Consider the following 23,695-nt stretch of genomic DNA (forward strand, 5'->3'; position numbering starts at 1 on the left):
AGACACCGGGGCACAGAGAGAGAGAGGGAGGGGTGCGGGGACAGGGGGGCAAGCAGCTGCTTTTCCATTAAAAATTATACGGAGGAAGTTTATTAGAGCTTTGTGAGGTGGTAATATGGCTCAGCCAGGAGGTTGGTGGTCCTGGAGAGGGGGAGAGGGGGGGGGTGGTCATTACAAACCATGGAGGGGGGGCGGTAAATGGGGAGGGGGGGTAATTGGCAGAGATTTCATGGTTGTTTCGGTCAGACTGTGAAAAGTTTCAGTGATTTATTAAAGCTGCAGCGACCCATTGATCAGTTATCGATCGAATCTTCATGTTCGATCGGCTGTTTATCGTTTAATGTTTCTGTTTTCTGTCTTCAGAAAAGTGAAAATATTTGTATTTGGTTCACATTAAGGAGAAAAAAAATCGGATTGCTTTGATTTTGAATCTTGACAAAATGTTGAAAACAAAGTTGAAATCAAACAGATATTATTTCTCTTTGTGGTAACAAGTGATCGTGCCAGAAACTGCATGGAAAAAAACACACAAACGTGGAAACTGTGGTCACCTTCATGCAGGTTTATTAACAGTTACAAAGTTTTCAGCACAATCTCCTCAAACACTTATTATTTATCACCACACTGTGTTAATTAGTTTTTAGTGATATGTATAGTTTTCTAAAACTGATTCTGTAGTATTATGTGCTGAAGCTACTCGTTAGATTCATCCTCAAAAGTTAGTTAAAAAAAAATGTCACGACATTTCTACGTTATTCTCGATTTTGCAACTTTATTCTCAACATTGAGATTTCATTTTTGACATTTCGACTATATTCACGACATTCTGACTATATTTTGGCCATTTTTGACTTTATTGTTTAAATTTTTACTGTATTTTCGATATTTCAACTTCATTCCTGACATTTTTACTTTATTTTTGATATTCTAATTTTATTCTTGACATTTTGACTTTTTTCTTGACATTTTGATGTTTTCTCGACATTTTGGTTTTGTGTCTCTTTGTTGTGTTTTTGTCATTACGCCGTTTTTTTAATTTTTTTTTTATCTACGATGGTTTTGCGTGTCTTTGTGGTGGGTTTGAGTCTCTTGGTTCTCATACAGTTCCTAATAAACAGTTCTGGTGTCCTAATTGACTCAGAAATATTTCTTCCTGACAGTCAACAACATTTACAACTTCACAGTCTAACTATCAAAACTCTACCTGCTGACTCAGGACAAACGGGAACACTTTTAACCTAGTGTTTCTGGTCCCAGATCATCTGGCATCTGTTATTATAAAACACAACATGGAACCATCATTAATCATGACTGAAACCAACGAGCGACCTGCAGCCAACACAATATTCACCAATCTTTTACTGCAGCGGGACTCTGAATGACAGACTTCAGATCGCAGTACTTTACTGGAGTGAAGGATGAGTACTTCATCCTCAGCTGGTTACGAGGAGGCCGAGTTGGAACTAAGAAACAGGAAGTAAAGTTTTAGAGAGCCGGCAGCCAATCAGAGAGCAGGATTCCCCGTGGTGGCGGACTTCAGTTTCTCATGTAGAGAGTCTGAACGTGATTTTAGAGTTAACAAGAGATCAGAGAGATCAATACCCCACACCCCCACACCCTCGCACACACACACACACACACACACCCTCACACACGCACACACGCACACACACACACACACACACACACACACCCAGGTGGCGTCAGAAGTTGGAGCTCCAACAAACTGAGTCTTTCTTCAGAACAAGCAGATTAACGGCAGCAGGATTAAAACCAGGACACCCAAGTCGACCACGAGTGGTCTGCCGTCACCATGGTAACCACCAGTTGGAGAAGGGAGGGGGGGCAACCACCACCTCCTCTGCACAAACTACATATCACTGCTGTCAGGTGGAATCCCCGCATCTCCACAACGTCTACGTTAAATTCCACATTAAAGGTTTCATTCTTTGTTTTGTTGTTTTTTGTTATTGGTCACATTCTGGGTTTAACTGTTGGTCAAACTGTCTACTGTTCCACTGTAAACAAAACAAACAAAGAAAATAAACAGAGTTACACCAATGACTGTAACAAGAAAACAAAACAAAACTTTAATTCTAAACTCAATCATTATTTTATTTGAACTGATTTATTTTATTTACTTATTTATTTAGTCGAGGTTGAACTGTTTGTTGTTTGTAACTTTTAAGTGTTCGAAGCTGAAAGTTTCAGTTTTCTCTGTAGTTTACACCAAAATAATTCCATTAAACGTTTTCTAAATTACAGGGATTTAAAAAATAAAATATGATGTCACTGTTCTTTTTTCTCACGACCCCTCAGATTTATGTCGTGACCCCCGATGGGGGTCCTGACCCACTGATTGGGAACCACTGCCTTAAACTTTATCTCTTTTCTTTTTTGTGGACATAAACATTATCTATCTTTGTCAGTTTAAACGCTTTTCAAACAGCAATCCATTGAATACACAGATGTAAGATTTTTCATTTGTAACTAAATATTTTTGGTAATTTATGAGTCTAAAAAAACCCATAGATTCGTCATTTAAGAAATTCTGATTTGTATTTAGGTATTTCAGCCCCTCAGGTTTCTCCAACAGGCTCATCCTCGGACAGTAAAACCTTCAAGGATTCAATTTATTAAAATGTCTATGCCTCTATATAAATGTAAATAGATTATAATATTTATCTGTAAATAAATTCTGAAATTTGTCTGTAAATAGATTATTGTGTTAACCTGTAAATGGAGTGCTCCTGTGTGCTGTTGTGTGTATAATGTTATCTGACATAGATTTTTCTACAGGTTTTTGTAACTTTATTATGATCTATTTTTTCCTTTCTGATCAATTAGCTGCTCATCATCTGACATTGAAGCAGACATCATGAAAACAGGAGTAAAATGAAATGAAAATCCAAACAGCAAAAACAAAAGGAGGATCAGAATTCCTTGTTGAGTGAAAAAATTATGTTGTGTGTATCTATCATTGTGAGGACTCCTTACAGTTTTACACTCTGGGAGTAAAAACATATCTGCCCTGTGAAGACATTTAGTCAAAAACAGGTCAGTGTCCTGGCAATGCAGGATGTTAATGAGGGTCCCCACAAAGATACACAGACATATCTATGTGTGTGTGTGTGTGTGTGTGTGTGTGTGTGTGTGTGTGTGTGTGTGTGTGTTGGGGAGGGGGGGGGGGGGGGGGGGAGACTGCAGCAGAGGTCGACCAATCAGGTTGGTCCTCATCCTGTTTGGACAGTGTTAGTATGCAGAGCAGAGAGTGTGTGTTTTATTTTGTGATATGTGTCCTGTGTGTGTGTGTATGTGTGTGTGTGTGTGTGTGTGTGTTTGAATGTAAAGTGGTGTTTTGTGTAAAAACCTTCAGGAAACAGCAGCTTCAGCAGTTTGTTCAATCAAACACAAACACAGCCAGACTTTTACTGCGTTGTAGTGCTTTTTAAGATACTTGTATTTTACTTGAGTACTTTCATTGTGTACTTTTACTGCACTATAGTACAATTTAAGGTACTTATACATTACTCAAGTACGTCCATCGTGTACTTTTACTGCCCTGTAGTACTGTTCAAGGTACTTCTACTTTACCTGAGTATTTCCATTGTGTACTTTTACTGCGTTGTTGCACTGTTCGATTTCAGTCACACCTTCCTGCAAATATTTCACAATAAAAGCTTTGTTACGACTTGTAGGATGTCTGTCAAATGAAATTGTAGTGGGCTTTTAATTTGAAACACTACAGGAAGTGTTGAGTTTAACAGCGTAATGCAGTAAATTTAACAGGGCAAACAGCAGTGGATCAAATAGAGACTTTGAGTTGACGTCACGAATTAGTAAATACACTTTAAATGTTGATATGACAACTTTGACCTGCTTAAAAAAAGGTAAAAAATGTAAATGGATTTCAACCAGATCAATCGCGAACGTTTTATTTTATCGGACAGAAAAGCTGTTGGGATGTCGTTCCAGTTTCTTTTAACCCGAGAGTTAGAAAGTTGGTAAAGTTAAATTTTAATTTGAAGTTTTCGGGGAGTATGAAGTCAGAGTGGCTTCCTCACATTTGTCACAGCGATCCTCTGAAATTAAACTGAGCAGCGTTTCTGTTTAAAAAAGGAGAGTTTAAGAGACAAACCTTAAATCAACAGAAGAACTAAAAGGCCGACTGATCTTCAATTAGAGACAACGAGGAGGAGGAGGATGAGGAGGAATCCTTCACCGCAGAGACGCTGAAATGAGATGAAAACTGGACCCAAAAAGAGTCAAAATGTTCAACACAGTAAAATCTGTTCATTAAAATATAAATTCTGAGACTTAACAGGTAAATTAATTAAAAATGAGTATTATTACTATTTTATTTCATTTTAGGACCAAGCAAAGGAAAAGAAGCACACTTGTTCATATTCAAGACTTTGACAAGAACACTGATAATGTAAAAAAATAGATTGATTCAAAAGAAACAGCTGATTGTACAGAGCAATTATCGGATTAAAAGGCACTCGTGGTTACAACAACAATTAACTGAAGATGAATGACGTAACTGAAAAGTTTTTTGTGGTTAAAGATCCTAAAAAAGAAAAAAATAATTAAATACTGAGAAGAAATGAAAAAACAAAGCAGTAATTTCCCTAATAATAATAATAAGAATAACAATAATGACAACAGTTGCAGATGTTTTTACCAAAGATAAAGGTTGAAATAAAATGAAACCAGATCAAATAATCAGCGATCACTGCGATCAATATAGAAACGTATTAATAAAACTGAATCAGATGACGGCGCGGAGGCTTCCCGTTCCAACTTTCTTCCTCAACACCTCGACCAGACGCTCCAACCTGAGGAAGATATAGAGGAGGAGGAAGAGGAGGCGGAAGAACACAAGGGAGGAGTAGAAGATTTCACTGTTAGAAAGGCTGATTTATTGTGACATGTTTCTAGCTGCAGTCTTATGTTTCCAGCTGCATTTTTTTGTTCCCAGCTTCAGTGTCATGTTCCCAGCTGCAGTGATGTTTCCAGCTGCATTTTTTTTCCCAGCTGCAATGTCATGTTTCCAGCTGCAGTTTTTAGTTTCCAGCTACAGTGAAATGTTTCCAGCTGCATTTTTTGTTTTGTTTCCAGCTGCAGTCTCATGTTTCCAGCTTCATTTTTATGTTTCCAGCTGCATTTTTTTGTTTCCACCTGCAGTGACATGTTTCCAGCTGCATTTGTATGTTTCCAGCTGCAGTGTCATGTTTCCAGCTGCAGTGACATGTTTCCAGCTGCAGTCTCATGTTTCCAGCTGCAGTCTCATGTTTCTAGCTGCAGTCTTATGTTTCCAGCTGCATTTTTTTGTTCCCTGCTTCAGTGTCATGTTCCCAGCTGTAGTTTTTAGTTTCCAGCTGCAGTGAAATGTTTCCAGCTGCAGTGGCATGTTTCCAGCTGCAATCTTATGTTTCCAGCTGCATTTTTTTGTTCCCAGCTTCAGTGTCATGTTTCCAGCTTCAGTATCATGTTTCCAGCTGCAGTGTCATGTTTCCAGCTGCATTCTTTTTGTTCCCAGCTGCATTTTGTTTTGTTTCCAGCTGCAGTGAAATGTTTCCAGCTGCAGTGACATGTTCCCAGCTGCATTTTTTTGTTCCCAGCTTCAGTGTCATGTTTCCAGCTGCAGTGCCATGTTTCCAGCTGCATTTTTTTGTTTCCAGCTGCAATGTCATGTTTTCAGCTGCAGTTTTTAGTTTCCAGCTGCAGTGAAATGTTTCCAGCTGCACTGTCGTGTTTCCAGCTGCATTCTTTTTGTTTCCAGCTGCATTTTTTTGTTTCCAGCTGTAGTTTTTTGTTTCCAGCTGCATTGTCACGTTTCCAGCGGCAGCCTCATGCTTCCAGCTGCAGTTTTTTTGTTTCCAGCTGCAGCATCATGTCGGTCCCTGCTGTTTTCCTGCAGGTTTTGACATGCACGGTTGCATGCACTGCGGATTGCACGCTGGTTGAAAATGTTGTCAGACTAACAGGAAGCATTTGTGAGGGCAGGAAGAGAAAAAGTGAAGAGAGAGGAAGCTGAAACAAAAGGGGGAGTACGAAAACTGACCCTGGATGACTTTCTAACATTCGGCGAGGCTCTCTCTGCCGCTCCGTCTCTCTCTCCAAATCAAATTAAACTTCTTTCTCTAATAACCAGCAGATTTTTATCAGCGCCTTCCCTCAGAGAGCAAATATTCTTCCCCCCACTATTCAGAAACTTGGGAGACTCTTCAGAGCCGGCCGCCCCCCCCGCTGGCAGCCAAATTAGAACAGAAAGCCGCGGGTTTGAGCCCAGGAGGACGGCGTGGGACGCAGACGGACGACTTAAGCTGTTTTCATCATGAATCTCATCCCTTCATCTTCAGGCTGATGAGATGAGAAGCAGCAGCAGAAGAAGTCACGTTATTCAGCATCAGACCGTCATCCTGCGTGAGTCGAAATCTGAAGGATTAATTCTTCCTGATCAACTCGGCAGCAGAGACACTCACCGATGTCCGCTGAATATGAATCATCACGACCAAATCTCCTTAGTCCCACACGCTTAACCAGTCTTTGAACGCCTCCCGGAGTCTGTGACGGCTGCTGTTAGACGCTGCAACATGTTTCTGATGGCGGGAAAACGCTTGCTTCATGACCTCCTCAGCTCGTTTAACCACAGAGTGACGTTTCAAACCGTCCGGCAGGAAACAAACATCACTACAGCATTTTTCATTCATATTTTCGTTATCAATGAACTCTGTCTGCAACAGTTGCCCGAGGCCTAACTCAAATTTGGCAACTATTTGTCCGTTGAAGCAACTTCCTGTCTGCCTCTTTACAGCAAACTGCAGATCTCTGATTGGTCAGGACGCTGCTGGTCCATCAGATTTCTTTGTCATGATCAGTAAACTCATGTTACTGCTTTGATAAAAAAAAAAAAAAAAAAAAAAAAAAAAAAAGGAATTTAAACAGATATCAAAGATTTTTCTAAGAATAAATGTTGCTAAAATCTTCCTGGAGCTGCTGTTTGGATGAGACTCACAGGGTTTTTGAAATCATTAAATTTCTAGTGTAATAATGTGAACATTTTTATTCTGTGAACGACATTAACAACACAGAAACAGAGCTGAAGAGCAGCAAAATGAAAAATAATCGAGATTGCCGCTTGTGAGAATCTGACCTGCGCACTCTCTCGCTGGCCTCTCGCTCCGCCTCCTGGCAGCGTTGAAGCTCCGCCTCGACGCTCTTCTTCTCCTCCGACAGCTGCTGCAGCTGCATCACCAGGGGTTGGGTATGAGGAGGCGGGGCCTCCTGCAGCTGGCCCTGTGGAGGCGGAGACTGATGAACTGCCGCCACAAACACTGCAGGAGAGATTAAATCACCAGGCAATGGGTGCTGGGATGGAGGGGTGAGGTCTGGAGACCTGAGAGAGGAAGAGGAGGAGGAAGGTATGCTTATCAATTTGTCTTTTTGGTCAAACTGGTTTTTATCTCTGAGGGAGAGTCTGAGACTGATAGATGACTCACTCTGACATAAAACACGAGCACTGGTGACATTCAATTTCAATATATATATATGTATTTGTTGTGTGACGAAATGAAAAAAAGTAAATTGACTGTAAAATAAATTAATAACAAAATGTAATAAATGAAAAAATAAATTGATTCAAAATACAAATAATCCAAAGGAACACAATAAAAAGTTTAAATATATAAGAAACAACAAATGTCTAATAAATAGAATGACACAAATTAATAACATTAATAAGACAAAATCATTTTAGTAACTTTTTGTTTGCGACTTTTTGTTTTTGACTTTTACAAATTAAACTTAACACTTTTTAAAACCTTCTGACTTGTTTTTTTGTTGTTGAGGATGAATTCCTGCAGAAACCTGCAACCTGATCGGAGCTACTGCTCACTGTGAAGCAGCTGATAGTTAATCAATCAGCTGAGATATTGATAGGCACTGAGGGGGATTCACATTAATTAAAGGTAAACAGAGTGGACGAATGACAGAGGACGGGACAAAGGACAAAGTTCAGCCCGTCTCCTGTCATCAGCTGTTGCTCTGTCACTCGCCCTTTTCTGTTTTCTACTTTTAACATCTCAGAACTGATGGACAGATTGATTGATCGTCAATGTTCATTCAGTTTCCATTCCTGAAGTTTAAAATAGTAATAAGTTTGTTTACTGATCCATGAATATCACGAAGGTTTGAAATGAGCTGAGTCAGATATCAAAATCTACCTGGTCGCCTACATTTCCCATGAGCACCGTGTCCTGACCAGTTTTACATCCTGAGTCTCTGAGCATGAAAAAGTATTCGCCTTTTTCAATTTGTGCATCAAAAACCGAAGCTTCAGCTCTACTGAAGAGATGAAGAATGACAGTTTAAAACCAAATAAAGAATCTTCAAAAGCAAAGTTAATAAAAACTAATAAAAGAAATCTATTAATGAGAGCTGTTCTTTAAAAAATGTAACAAAATAGTGAAAACTAACAAAATGACAAAAATTTAAAAAGTGAGATGCAAAAAAGCAGAAAACAATTGAGGTGGAGTCCAGAGACCAGCAAGTCAGAGGTCAAGGGTCGGAGGTCAACCAGCTCTTGACCTGCAGCAACTCACAAACACAGAAACAGATGTTTGACACCAAGAATCATCTGATCCTCAGCTGTCAACCTGCCAGGGTCAACCGAGGTTGTCTGATCCACCTGCAAACACAGCTGAGACCAGATCCAGACACCAGGAGCCGGGCCGGGACCAGAACACAAGAGTCAGTCCCACCCTACCGAAGTCCTGCCAGATTTTGGTGGTTTTTAAAAGATCTGTTCTGTGGTTACTGAGAAATAATCAAATTAATGATCAATGACGATTTTATTAGCTGATCAGTGATGACGGTTTGATCTGATGATGCCTTCACTGACCAGCTGCAGAATCAGACATTTAACAATCAGACTGTGGTTTTAAATAAGGAGAAACGGGTGCATATTGAAACTATTGGAGCGGCTTCAACCAATCAGCATCGAGCACCGAATGCGTTGAAACTCAGGAGATATGAGTTTTTGTTTCCTCCTAAAAAAGACTGAAATCAAACCAAATCTTCCCCTTTCCCCTCCCCTCTCCTCCCTCCATCCGGTGTCTCTGCAGGCGTCCAGCATCAATCCTCATGATTTATGGAGACTCACAGTTTGGTCAGCGTGGATGGACTCGCTCTTCATCATTATTCTGCCTCACTCTGCAGCAGCGGTTTCATTGTGGACTCAGATTCACCTCGGGGACGTTTTAAATCTGTCTCTTAACGTATTGTTTGTTGTTTTGTGTTTCTTCGTTTGTTTCGTGCAGGTTTTTTAATATTCCTCTCTCAGGACAGGTGTCTCCCCGTCTGATGCCGGTGATCGCGACCCGATCGGAGATAAAACAAAGACAACACGAGGTCGAAGGTCAACACACGGTGCTGTTTGTACACCTCACTCTCTCAGCTGATTGGTCCAAACTGAACACAAAGGACTCCGCTGAGCAAACACACACACACACACACACACACACACACACACACACACACACACACACACACACACACACACACACACACACACACACACTTTTCCTGTCCTTACTTACATGTGAGGAACTCATCTTACAGCACAGAAACACAAGTTAATGTTTCCTTCTCTGCAGCCCCGTGAATACGAGTTCACTGGTTGGTCAAATAAACAGCAGGTGGCGCTCATTCTGCAACTATTGATGATTACTCTGTAAAATGTTCTGATCATTAAAGGAAGGCAACTCAACAGCCGAATGGTTCAGCTGCAGAGTTTACTGTCATCTTTACAGCACATCATTCTCCTGCTCTCTTCTCACTTTTCTGTCTCCACAGTCACTGTCTAATGAAGGCAAAAATGCACCAAGAATAATCTTAAAATGATCGAGAATAACCTCTTCGTGGCTTAGTCTTAAAGTGTCAGAATATTTAACATATCTTTCAGATCTGAAGATAAAACAGGTTTACGAAGTTTTTCGGGTTTTAATCCTGTTTAACAAAAGTCTGATATAATTTCAAATCAAAGATACGACTTTATGCGTCAGAGACAAAGATAACAGGTAAGATGAAGCATCTGTGTATCTGTATAGCATCTGTCTACAGGTATATCTATGTATCTGATACAGCAGATTCTGGTCTGCACCGGACTGTATGTTGCTGCTGTGTGGGGGTTCTCAGGGTTCGGTGCTGGACCTGGTTCTGTTTTTAATCTACATGCTATCTTTAAGGTTCAATTCAGGGTGAACATCTACCTCTATGCAGACGATATCCTGTTCTATTTGAACCTCAGACCTCAGACCACTATTTGGACTGCCGAGCACTGATTTGACCTCGTTTCTGGCTTAAACACAATGTGAAGGATCTCTGAGCTGCAGAGGATGAGGTTCGATCATCTGACCTGTGATTGGCTCGCAGCGCCTGAATCTCCGCCTCCAGCCGGCGTCTGTCCTCCACAGCTCTGTCTCTCTCCTTCTGCAGCCTCAGCAGCACCTCCTGATTGGATGAAACACACATCAGTCTTGGTTAAATTTCTGATAGTCGACTGATTGATCGGCAGCAGACGGTAGAACTGATCCGTGATCCTCAGACTCTGATTGGCTGTAAACCCTGTCAGTCACACTGAAATCCCAGGTTCACTCTGAAGGTTTTTAAAAGATGTGAAACTCTCAGCAGCACTTCACAGACTTCTTCAGTGTTGAACTGACTGTGTTTGTGCTTTAACGGTGCACCACCGAAGAAGAGATCAAGCTCTGTTTAAATAAAGGATTAAAAAACTAACTGACTAATTAACCAACATGAGAGTCAACACACCTCTTAATGAGGATTTGATTTTTATCAGCGCGTGTTTATCTGCTGCTTTATTAAGGCAGCAGATCATTACGCTGGAACTCCAGGTGCATTCTGGGAATAAGAGAGTTCAGTGGAGGGATTTCTGCGATTTAACGATGATGATGTGGATTACTAAACATGTTGAGATGAAAACGGGGCAGCAGGTCAAAGACCGACGCACTCCTGAGACGATTGGCCGGTCGACATCCATCGTCATCAACTCCACTGCCGCTGTTCAGAGTTGTATTTTATTGGACTGTATTTGTACATTGAAGGAGCCCAAAAAGTTTTACCTTCAGACAAACTAATCAATAGATACTTCATTTCAACTCAGGTTTTTTTTTTCGTGCAATTAATTCACATGTCAATAGAATTTTTTTGCAGATTTTTTTGTTGAGTATTTTTACACAAACTGAGGAAATTACACGGTGAAAGAGCGGCTTTTTTTTTTTACAGAAGGATTTTTCTTGGCATTCAGAGGAAAGGCATAAACCAATCAGACTGAGGAATGTGGAATGTGTCTCAGCCAATTGGTGTTCTGTGATAAAAATGATGAAGACAGTGCTGTGAATGACGTTTATCAGGCATCTTTTCAGCGTGCACATCCACCTTTATGCAGACGATAGGCTAATATTCATCTGACAATTTAATGAGATTCTTGCCCTTCAGAACATCTGAATGTATGATGGTTAATTTTATTTTTACAATGAAACCAAACATCTTTTAAATCTGTGTTGATGAACTGAAAGTCACAGAAAAAGTTGGTTTTTGATGAAGAAATCTAAATTTTCTGGAGAAAAACTTGCTATACTATGATTCGAAAAAAAATGCAACCACCAGTGTTTCAACATTGTGGCCTCTTTGCACAGGTTTTAGTTAGTTTTCAGTTTGAATTTAACCCCCGTACAGACCCTGAGCTGCACACATGCAACTCCCGAGTTTGGCCGAAAAACAAATGAGATGAAACACCTTTGAATTACATTTCTGCAGACTGGTCTTCCTCTGATCTTATTCCTGTAATTTGTGTTTTCTTTGCTTCTAATGATGCATTCTGATTTCTGATTTTATTCTAATTTTATTATTTTAAGTCATTTCTTGTCTGTTAAGTTGCTTAATAAATAAAGCTTACTAATATCATCAACTGCTTTTCAAACTGCAAACAACGAGCCTGTTGACACGCCGTGTTATCTGTTTGATCCTTCCTGAAACACGTGTGAGGGAGGAAGCGTCCAAGCTGACCAATAAAACGCCTGAAAATGTCCGAGTTCAACTGAACTGTCCATGTTGGACTCCTGCAGGTCCTCGTGGCATCGTCTGATTCTGCTGCAGGATTGAACCTGCGAACCGACAGTAACGGGAAGCTGCGAGGTGTGGAGATTGACTCCAGCAGGAATTATAGGCCTGATCATGACCTCCTCCTCCTCCTCCTCCTCCTCTTCTATGCTGATTAAAGCCCTCAAGGTCTGAGAGTTTAAAAAGAGACATCAAACGAGAAACCAAACCCAGAGAGTCAATATGTGTCTTCTCCAGCCGGGCCAGAGGAGACGCTTCAAAAGAGCCGCCCGATTTATTAATCAGAATAATTTCCAAATGAGGTGATCAGCAGGCAGGAGCGACGCCAAGCTGACCTTTAACATGAGGAGTTAAGGTCAATGAAAGAGGGGAGGACGAGGGGAGGAGGTAATAAAACCAGCCTGCCCGGACCTTTAACGTGAGGAGATCAACAAGGGGAAGAGAAGGAGGAGGAGGAGAAAATGAGAGGATTCTTTAATTACAGAAGAGGAGGAGCAGGACAGGATGTGGACGAGGAGGTGAGAGAGGAAGAGGAGAGAGGGTGAGGAGGAAGAGGAGGGGGGGAGTAAATGAAAAGAGCGTACTCTGACCTTTAACATGAGGAGTTAAGGTCAATAAAATAGGGGGGGATAGAGGAGGGGGAGAAGGAGGAGGAGAAGGGTTCGTTCAGGATGTGGAGGTGAGGAGAGAATGAGGGGAACCTTTGATTACCACAGAAGAAGAACAGGATGATCAGGAAGAGGAGGAGGAGGAGGAAGAGGAGGAAGAGGAGGAGTAAATGAAAGGCAGCTCCACTGACCTTTATCACGAGGAGTTAAAGGAGAAGTTCACAGATTATCTCTGTGGTGTTTTATTGGTAACAGTACTGACTGTATTTTTACTACAGTACCATTTAAAGGTACTTATACTTCATACTTCTGCTCCACATTTACTCTACAAAGTCCTGACATTTCACCTAAGAATGATTTAACAGCTAAATTCTCATCAAACATCAATAATCTCAGTGATGGAATCTGGTCTGGATGTCTCAGAGTTCCTCTAACTGCTGACCAACATCTTTAGTCCACTTCAAAGGTTCCACGTCTTTCGTCCAGTCTAAGGATTTTGTTTGACAATCTGGTCTAATATTCTAGTCCAAAGGCACTTAAGTTCTCTTTGAAGTTCTGGTGTAAAGTTCTGATTTTAAGTTCTAGGCTAAAGTTTTCATCAAAATGTTTACTTTATAGTTAGGGTCTCAAGTTATGGTTTAAATGTTTGGTTTATGGCTTTATTATGTGTTTTTGGCAGCTGTCTGACTGACTGGTGGTTATTTGCCGGGAGCTACAGATTTGTGTGAAAGGTCTGGTTCTGGTAGAAAAGTCTGGTCTCACGATCTTACAGGAAACCTGGTTTGTGGTCTCCGTACAAGGTTTCCAGCGGGTCTCTGGCTGTCCAGCAGTTATTTGCCTGTAGCTGCAGGCGTTTGTGGGAAAGTTACTGGTCTAAAGTTCTGGTTTGAAGGTCGGCTTTGAGGGTCTGGTCTAAAGGTCTGACTGAAGGCCTGGTTTTTGGTTTCCATGCTAGGTTTCCGGCAGCTCTCCAGCTGTCTGGTGGTTATTAGCTGGTGTTTCTGTGTGCAAAGGTCTGGTTCTGGTCTAAAGGTCTGGTTTGAGGGTCTGGTTTAAAGGTCTGGTTTGAGGGTCTGGTCTAGAGGTCTGGTTTGAGGTTCTGGTCTAAAGGACTGGTTTGAGGTTCTGGTCTGGAGGGCTGACTGAAGGCCTGGTTTGAGGGTCTGGTCGAGAGGTCTGGTTTGAGGGTCTGGTCTAGAGGTCTGGGTTGAGGTTCTGGTCTAGAGGTCTGGTTTGAGGGTCTGTTCTAGATGTCTGGTTTGAGGTTCTGGTCTAGAGGTCTGGTTTGAGGGTCTGGTCTAGAGGTCTGGTTTGAGGTTCTGGTCTAAAGGCCTGGTTTGAGGTGCTGGTCTAAAGGCCTGGTTTGAGGGTCTGGTCTAGAGGTCTGGTTTGAGGGTCTGGTCTAGAGGGCTGACTGAAGGCCTGGTTTGAGGTCTCCATACTATGTTTGCGGCGGTTCCCCGTCTGTCTGGCGGTTATTTGCCGGCAGCTGCTGGTGTTTCTGTGTGAAATTAAAAAGCTCTCCAGGCTCTAATCCCCGCGGAGCCCTCCGGCCTAATTAACAGGCTTCAGGAGGAAAAACGGAGCAGCGCTACATTAATAACAAAATTTAATTTATTTCAGCGGGCGGAGCTTCAGAAACAACAGATTCTACTGGAGCTTTTACTGATTCTACTGCTGCCTGGTCTGGTCTGCTGGGAGGGAAACCTACGACACTTATTTCATTATTAACACAGAGCAAATGCAGTTATTGGTCAGTGAAACAATATCAGTTATCAATGAATAAAATAATAATCGACTGACAAGGGTTGAACAATGAGAAAAAAGTAAGTAAAAGTGCAGGTATTAGTACTCGAGTATTTCCATTGTGTGTTGGGGCTTCCATTGATTGTAAATTCATTTGATGAATATTTTTCTGATTGATTGACAACATAAAAATACGTATTGCTTGAAAAATGACTGAAATTATTCATTAATAATTGACAATTAGCTGAGTAAATTTCAACACATTTTATAAACTGATGTTTGTAGTTTGTTTCATGCTTTTAATATAGAAAACTGTATCTTTTATTTTGAAAGGGGCTGCATAAATAACAGGAAACTAATTATACTTTTAGCTGCAAAAAATGTACTCGTTACTTTGCATAAGAAAACACATTAAAAAAACAATACACACAAAGACACACATACACACACAAACAACACGTCTGAACAACACGTTGTCGACAAACAGACTCTGCGGTGTCTCCGGAGGGTCGTCATGACGACAGCAGACATCCCATCATCATCAGTAAATATGCAAAAAAAGAGAGAGTGTGTGTTTACCTCGCCCGCCCGCTGCTCTCTCTCCTGAAGCTGCTCCAGCTGTTTACACTGCAGACACACAATCAGAAGTTATTGATCAGCAGTCAACAACAAAGATCTGACAGACAGACATCCTGCTGTCATCACGATGTGTTTTAATGTTCCTAACGTGGGTTCATATTGATCATATTGGAAACACTTTACAATAACAAAACATTAATTAACATGAATAAATATCGTAATAAGCCTTAATTAACAGTTAATTAATAGAATAATGTCAGTAATTATTACTTATTATTGTATTAGTTGTAAATAATACTTATTACTGTATTAAATAATTTTAATTAATGTTAATATCTATTACATAGTAAAATATCTATCTAAGGACTGTTAATTACATTAAATTTGACTCTGAAAGATCTTCAGTGCATGTCCTTTTGATCAATTGAAATTAAAAAACTTTAATAATAAGTCGAAACATTTGAGATTTTTCTGAAGGACAAACAATTGTTCCCATCTGGATTCTGGTCTGATGTGGACTCATCATAACATATGATCGTCACGATTATCGATATTATTGAATCAAACTCCGCCCACTGCAGCCTGCTTAGCCAATCACACAATACCAGAAGGTCAAACAAAACAAACCCACACACGTCGACAGAACCCCCTCAGACGAGGACCGAGCGAATCGTCCTCACTGTGATGGTTAAAAACGCACACACACATCTCACCATCTGGAGCGTCTCAGTCTGTTTGATCTGGATCACATACTGTTTCTCTGCACTCTGTGAGTGTGTGTGTGTGTGTGTGTGTGTGTGTGTGTGTGTGTGTGTGTGTGTGTGTGTGTGTTCACACTGAACTCAGACTTTTTTCTTTTTGTTGGTTTGTTTGATTGATTTTTTTTTGGCAGCTCAGATCATATAACTGGTTTCCTGTCTGCACTCCAGCAGGTAAACGAAAGCGCTTCAGTCCAGACGGAGGAAACGCTGATCAACTTTAACGAGACAGATGAACGCCGCGTGGAGCCGAGTGATTGGCGCGTGTGATGAGCAGCAGGAACAATGACATCACAACACGATGGAGGAACTGTTCCGAGTCCAAACTCACAAACTCAGCAGTCCTGATTGAGCTTTAAGGCCCGGTCATGATCCAAGCTCTTGAATATTAATCATCTGTGAGTCTGATCTGTATTATTGACCCACATGTTGATTACCTTCCTGGTGTAGGAAGTTTGTTCTCTGATCAGAGATGATTATTGATCCGGCAAGAATTTGGCAGTTTAAACAATAAAATCAATAAAGTCTTGCTTTCACACCCTGATTCTCAGTGATATGCAGCAGTGCAGAGCGGCTGCATCTATCTGCTGGATGTCAGAAGATCCACAGTGGAATGAAACTAGTGCAAAATGTGCTCTACAGGCTGCTAACAATCCCACAATGCAACGCTCTGTATTCTAGAAGAACAGCAGCTGACAGTGATGCAATAAGGGATAAATAAGAGTCCAAATTCTCAACTTCCTGCTGAGTGTCACAGAGAAGGAGTCGAACATGACTGTGGACCCAGTAGAAGAACCTCTGCAGTGTTAATGCGCTAAAATAAAACTAAAAACTGGAGCTGTTCAGCCCAGGGCGCCGTCTGCAGGTGCCAATAAGGCAGCATCACACTCCAGTAATTAGACCAATCCACTGCTAATAACACAGAGCTGACTATGAAACTGCATGTCAGTCAACATTTCACACCAACACGCAGCAGGTTTGGATTTATTAATGTATTTAAACACGTTTCTCTAATAATTATGACATATTATATAAATAACAATATGGGTTTAATAGAAAGTATAAATGTCTAAGGTCTCGCCTTTTTCACTTTAATTCAAAGTTTTTAGGTGTTTTCAGTTTTTATTAAACTTCAGCAAAATAAAAAGCAGCCAGTAAAAGTTATTAAACATAACTTTAGTGCTCTGCAGTCTAATCCGCTCAGTGACAGGTGGCTCCAGCTGTTTATGTCCTGTCAGTAAATGTGTCTACACCAGCAGTCCTGCAGGAATCAAACTGCCAACCTTCCTGCGATCGGCAGGTCCAGGTGAGTTTTAATAAGCTGTAATAACCTGTAATTACCTGATATTAACTCAATAAGAAGCAGAAAGCTGCAGCTGCCATATGAGCCGGCTGGAGAGCGAGAGCGGGCGAGAGAGGTAGGCAGCGACTGAGCTTGCTTGGGGACAACCCTCCCCCTCTTTTCTAATATTTCCCAGAAGCCCCGGCTGCAGGGGGAGATAATCCCTGAGAGATGAGGAGAGGGAGCGAGGGATCGGCGAGCGGCGGGGGGGAGGAGAGGAATCCTCCAGTGTGGAGTGCTCTCTCTCTTCTTCTTCTCCTTCGAGGATTACGGCAGCATTTGAAACATATTTCAGCGCGGCGCGGCAGCAGAGCGAGGGCGGGATTAAGGTGTTACCATGGAGGGGTGGTGTTAATGCAGGGGGGCGGGGTGTTAAAATATGGCGAAGTGGTGTTATTGGTAGGGGCTAGCGGTGGTAGGCTGGGTGACGCTGAAGTGATGCCGATAAGGCGGTGAGTTTTGTGGGGTTAATGGAAGCGGGGCTGGGGGGTTACAGCGGTGGCGGTTGTGGGGGAGGCTGGGGTGTTGAGGTGTGAGGACAACCTGGTGGAGCGACTACAGCATCAGCTCTAAAAACAAGCTCATCGATACAAGTACAGCTGCATCACTGCGACTGTTTCCGGGTGTTAAAGAAGCAGGGTGCAGTAGGGTGTTACAGGGTGTTACAGGGTGTTACAGCAGCAGAGTGTTACAGGGTGTTACAGGGTGCTACAGTGTGTCACAGGGTGTTACAGCAGCAGAGTGTTACAGGGTGTTACAGGGTGCTACAGTGTGTCACAGGGTGTTACAGCAGCAGAGTGTTACAGGGTGTTACAGCAGCAGAGTGTTACAGGGTGTCACAGGGTGTTACAGCAGCAGTGTTACAGGGTGTTACAGTGTATTACTGCAGTAGGGTGTTACAGGGTGTTAGAGGGTGTTACAGTGTATCACGGCAGTAGGGTGTTACAGGGTGTTACAGTGTATTACTGCAGTAGGGTGTTACAGGGTGTTAGAGGGTGTTACAGTGTATCACGGCAGTAGGGTGTTAGAGGGTGTTACAGTGTATCATGGCAGTAGGGTGTTAGAGGGCGTTACAGTGTATTACTGCAGTAGGGTGTTACAGGGTTTTAGAGGGTGTTACAGTGCGTTACAGTGCGTTACAGCAGCAGAGTGTTACAGTGTGTTACAGCAGCACAGTGTTACAGGATCTTACGAGGTGTTACTGCAGCAGGGTGCAAAGTGTAGTCCACAAAAAACTACAATGAAAACAATTACTGCCTAATGTCAATATGAACAGCATCAAAACTTTAAGCAACACTTCATTTGGTTCTGTCGGAGGTTTCTTCCTGTTAAGAGGGAGTTTTTCCTTCCCTCTGTTGGAGGTTTTTCTCCCTTAAAGAGGAGGGCTTTTTTTTCCCCTCCTAGCTTATGTGGGAATTGTTGAATTGTTGGGTTTCTCTGTATAATATTGTAACGTCTTGCTGTAAGGACTTTAATGTGTTAAGTGCCATGAAATAACCTATGTTGTGATTTGGCGCCATATAAATAAAGTTGAATTGAATTGAATTTCTAGAAGTAATACTTTCTAAAGGGCTTCATCTGTACAAGTACCACTTCATCTGTAGAAATACACCTTCATCTGAAGAAATACCACTTCATCTGTAAAAGTACCACTTCACCTGTAATCACTACAGGTATAAACACTTCATTTTTACATGTGCCCAGTTTTTGCACTTTTGAAGAACGACTTCATCACCTCACTCTCCTGTCCCTCCTGCCTTCCCTTGACAATGATTGCCGTGGTTACCAGTGTTCAGCCATGCTGCTGCGGGTCCATTACCTTGGTGACAGTGGTCTGTCAGTCACAGCGAGAGAACAGATGAAGGTTTCTGATCTGATTCCTTCTTTTTTTTTTTTTTTTATCTGTGAGACATATCAGGAGGAGGCGGAGCTTCTGAGCTCGCCACCTGCCACAAGGCATGCTGGGAGCCCCCCCACCATCTCACCCTTCGATTGCCCTGCTCTCTCTCTCTGTCATCCCTCCATCAGTCAGACTTCTCATCTCTTTTCATTTCTACTCGTTTTACTCCCCCACCCCGCCCCACCCGATCTTCCCACAGAGAGCAGTATATGAATCCAGATGAATTGTGGGTAATAAATCCAGCACTCTGCAGGTTTTGGTAATAAACTCTGTGAACTGAACTTCGATAATAATCAGCCTCCAGAGGAGAGATGGGAAGAAAGGAAAATCTGGATTTTCTTCTTCCAACTCTGAGTCCAAACTTTTTAATCAGATGTGAATCTGCTGCATTCGATTATTTACGGACACTTTATCCGGGTTCAGATTTTTACTGAACATTCAAATCTGAAGGAAACTGACTGAAAAGTTCAGATGTATATATCAATTCTGACACGGTGGAGTGTAAAGACGCAAATGAGTGACTACTCGCTCTCAGAGAATAAAACCGTTGCCTCCATATGCTTTTAACATCTTGGAACTATCTGTCTACCTGGCTATCACAACCATCACTGACCAGAGATCTTAGTTTCATATATATATTTAAAAAAAAAAAATGTCAGATGATGTTGGCAAGTGTTTTTTTTCAACCTTTTCAAATAAGTTTAAATAAGTGTTCAGTAGCAGCGGTGCCAAAACTCTTTAGAGCTGGACTTCAGACTGGACGCTGCTGCAACTCACTATCAACTCTTAAGGTATGAAGAGCTATTACAAGATTTCATTTTTACATATTGCACCTTTAACGTGCTGACCCCAAACCAGTTCTTCACCAGTCTGATCCCCAGCTGCTGAATCATATTCTTTCTCCTCTTTTTCATACATCTGTTTTCCACGGAAGCATCTGTTGCACCCTCAGGTGATGTCATCCAGGTGAAACAAAGGAGGCCTGTGTCTGGTTGGGCAACACACCTGCAGAGAGTCTACCTTTCTGTCTGATTTAAATATCTGTGTGTCCATAAGCTGCTCCTCCGGCTCCAATACGCAAATCATCAGCAGAGACATTACATTCAAATAGTACACAAACCGGCAGCCTGAGTGTGTGCTGCATACACATGCACATTACGCACGCACACGCACACACACACACACACACACACACAGAGCAGACAAACAGGTGAGTAAACAGCAGGTGTTCCGCAAACATCATGTCAGCTCGTCAGGTCGACTCAATCTGGGTGTCAATATTTGTCTCTGCGCCGCTTTGTTTTCACACCATTCATAATATTCATGTTCAGATTCAAACCGCAAATATTTGAGGTTTGGGCCGCCGAGCCGCCGTAACCCGGCCGCCGCTCCGCGCCACGTCGAGTGCCGCGCCGCACCGACTGGGTTAAACAGAGCACTTAGAGACGCTGTTGCTGCTGTCAGACTGAAGGCAAACGAACCCGCCGTGCTCGATGTGAGAGGAGAGAAAACGACGGAGATCTGAGTCACTGCAGACGATTCATCGAACCCTGAAACCACCGCGTGTTCACCAAATTAAATAAATGACCTTTTAATACCACAGAGAAGAAAATTTAAACCCTTTTACACAGTCAGGTGGATCAGACGACAACTGAAAAACAGCTGGAAGAACAGTTATCCAGGAAGTACATCAACTGACTGACCTTCAGATCCCAGCTCTGCTCTGCACCATCGATAATAATCAATAATAATATATAACTCCACATCAAACTGTAGCACCGTCTGAGTTAATTTATAGATGAGTAACAAGCAGCCGACAAAACTCCAAAAGAATAAATTCAAGTCTAAAGTTCCCGTCTGCAGCAGCAAGAAAAAACAAGTGCAGACTGAACATCAAGAAGATTCAAACAAAAACTTGTAATTTCTTTAGTGATCACAGCACAACATCACATCTCACCTGAACGCATCACACTGACGACACTAATTGATGAAACTCACCTTGGTGACGCATCCATCTCTCTCCTCCATCACGGCCTTCATCTCCTGAGCTGTGATGTCACTGCGTCGTTGCCGCGCCAACCGCAGCCGCTCAACCAACACCGAACCGAACCGCTCGACTTCCGGGACGGACTCGGCGTCGCAGACGCACCTAAGGAGCTCGTCCACATCCTGGAAGTCAGAAACACACGTGACTGATGACATCACCGATAAAACTACAAAACTTTGTGGTTTATGAACACGGTTAGTGTTGTTACCTTGTCGGTGTCCTCCAGGTGAATATTGTCCAATCTGACAACGGACAGAAGAAAAGTTTAAGCATTTTCACTGATAACTAACAACCTACAACCTGATTCTGCCTTCTACGTTTATACCTGCATATTTTTTTTATGTCTGAAATTTTTGTTTCGAACATTTTATTTTTAATCAAATAGATGAAGGTTTTGGAGGATGAGTAGCACTTCACGAACAAACACTGACTGTAGGTTCATCTTACACTTTACGCTGTGTAAAAGCTCCATTTCCTTTCTGTGCTGCATATTCTAAAACAATGTATGAGTTGAGGAACAGATGAAGGGCTGAATCGGGGCCCTGTATTCGTTCAGTCGGCCCCTGCTAAGGCTCCCAGCCCTCCATGTTTCCGCCGCTGACCAAATTAAAGCTGGACCTCCGCAGCAGCCTGTTAGATGACCTGAGCGCCGCGGCAGCAGCAGCTGTGCAGTAATTTCGTCCCGCGCTCCCTGAAGTCTACCCGAAACTCTCCGTCATTTTAAATTCATTGCGAAGCTGCGAGGGCTGAGCAAAATCGTCGGCTATTGAGGAGCCTCTTCCTCCCTCTGACAGCAGTCATGATGGTGGACGTGCAGCTGGTAACTAGTTGATCTCCTGCCTCTCCTCCTGGGAAGCTCTTTTCATTTAGCTTGCTGCTGTTTTGCTGTAATAAACTGTAATAAGGTGGCCGAGGCGGCTCCGCTCTGCAGGGAACAGCAGGTAATGAAAGACCGGCCGCCTCCAATAAAGCTCCTCTAACACCCTGCTTACAGCCCATCCAGCCCGGCTCAGCCCGGCTCGGCTCTGCTCGCTGCACCGCCGTCATTAACACTCCCACACACCTCATCTCAACAGAAACACGCCAGCGGCAGCCATTAGTGGGATCAGATGATCCGAGTGAGAATAAAATCATTCATCATTTCAGGAAAGTTTCACTGAATATTTCAGACCTGCGGCCGACAACGTCTGAACAACATGACGAGAGACATGGAGACATGAAGACATGGAGATATGGAGACATGGAGATATGGCGACATGAGGGACGTCCTTCAGCTCTGAGTCTTTCCACTTCTTTAAATCATGATACAAGTGTTTTAAACCACCTTTAATTTAACAAATAAAACCCAAGTCAAAATAGTAAAAAAAAAAGTTCCTTTAAAGTAATGACCGCCAACCTGAGAGTCAGGACCCAATCACAAAAGCAAAAATGTTTTATTTTTTTATCTGTTTGATTTCTTTGGGAAGTGACAGAAAGAACAACATCCTGAATCTAAGTGTCTGAGAAGAGTTTCCTCTGAAGAGAGTCTGGACTCAAGACACCTCAGAGGAGCTCGGGGAGGAGCGGCTGCTCCTTCATGTTGGAAGGAGGAGGTTCAACATCTCACATCAGAATTGGATAAGATCAGTTTGACAGATTTCATGAAGACGCTGAAGAACAACATGAAAACTATCGAGTGTGTTTGAATCCAAAGTCAGATCACGACAAAAGAAACGAGGCGATCAAAGACACGATCATAAACAAATCTGACGACTGAACAGCACATTATGTCCGTTTTCATCATGTTAAAAGTTCTGCAAAACTTTACATCTAAAACTGCATCAACTACCGATTGACAGAAATTCATCTGTAATTATTGTAGTATGTAATTATTTCAGACATTTTTTAATCAACACCTTTATCCATCTTCTGTTTCAGTAAACGTCTGATTTTCTGTCCTGAACATTTTTCACCTTTTTCTGAACCAATCAGTTGATTAATCCTGAAATAATCAGCCGGCTCATTGATTAGGAAGAAAACGGACTGTTTGATGAATAAAATGAGAATAAAACAAACAGCAGCTTCACATTATTCATACACACACTTCACGGGCACACACACCTCACGGACACACACGCGCACACACACACACTTACCAAGGCTGCCTCCTCCATCAGGAAAACACACACATTAACACGCAAAAACACACACACACACACACACACACACATTTACTGAGGTATTACAGGCCGCCTCCTCCATCAGGAAAACACACACGCATTAACACGCAAAACACACACAAACACACACAGACATCAACACACACCAACACACACTCTGAGTCCTGACAGATGGAACATGTTCCTCCATATTCTGTCCCTCATAAAAAGGATTGTGGCCTCCAATATCAATTACCCTCTCATCTGGGGGGAGGGGGAGGGGACGGGGGGCAAAGGGAGGAGGAGGAAGAGGGGGGGGGGGTATTATCTCTAATTAGATTTTCTGGTCTATTTGGCTCCTCGAAGAGGACGAGAGCTCATTTCACACTCCTTAAAAAGATTGAGGAGGTGCATAATGAAGAGGAGAGGAGAG

At 42.2% G+C, this 23,695-nt stretch overlaps 1 protein-coding gene across 1 annotated transcript in view; it reads right to left on the bottom strand.

Annotated features, from left to right (window-relative positions):
- Positions 1 to 4,354: 4,354 nt before the first annotated feature.
- mipol1 (mirror-image polydactyly 1) overlaps positions 4,355 to 23,695 on the bottom strand; it is a 31,614-nt gene continuing 12,273 nt past the window's right edge. Inside the window, exons 9-14 of the mRNA XM_069160650.1 lie at positions 21,333 to 21,366; positions 21,076 to 21,246; positions 15,078 to 15,125; positions 10,421 to 10,515; positions 7,160 to 7,402; positions 4,355 to 4,838 (exon numbers count right to left, since the gene is read on the bottom strand). Of these exons, the coding sequence (XP_069016751.1) occupies positions 4,772 to 4,838; positions 7,160 to 7,402; positions 10,421 to 10,515; positions 15,078 to 15,125; positions 21,076 to 21,246; positions 21,333 to 21,366 (658 nt within the window). The 3' untranslated portion in view covers positions 4,355 to 4,771. The remainder of the gene's footprint in view (positions 4,839 to 7,159; positions 7,403 to 10,420; positions 10,516 to 15,077; positions 15,126 to 21,075; positions 21,247 to 21,332; positions 21,367 to 23,695) is intronic.

The sequence above is a fragment of the Embiotoca jacksoni genome, unplaced genomic scaffold (genome assembly GCF_022577435.1).
Source record: "Embiotoca jacksoni isolate LCO1_2020_lvr unplaced genomic scaffold, fEmbJac1.0.p SCAF_27, whole genome shotgun sequence".
NCBI lineage: Eukaryota > Metazoa > Chordata > Actinopteri > Embiotocidae > Embiotoca > Embiotoca jacksoni.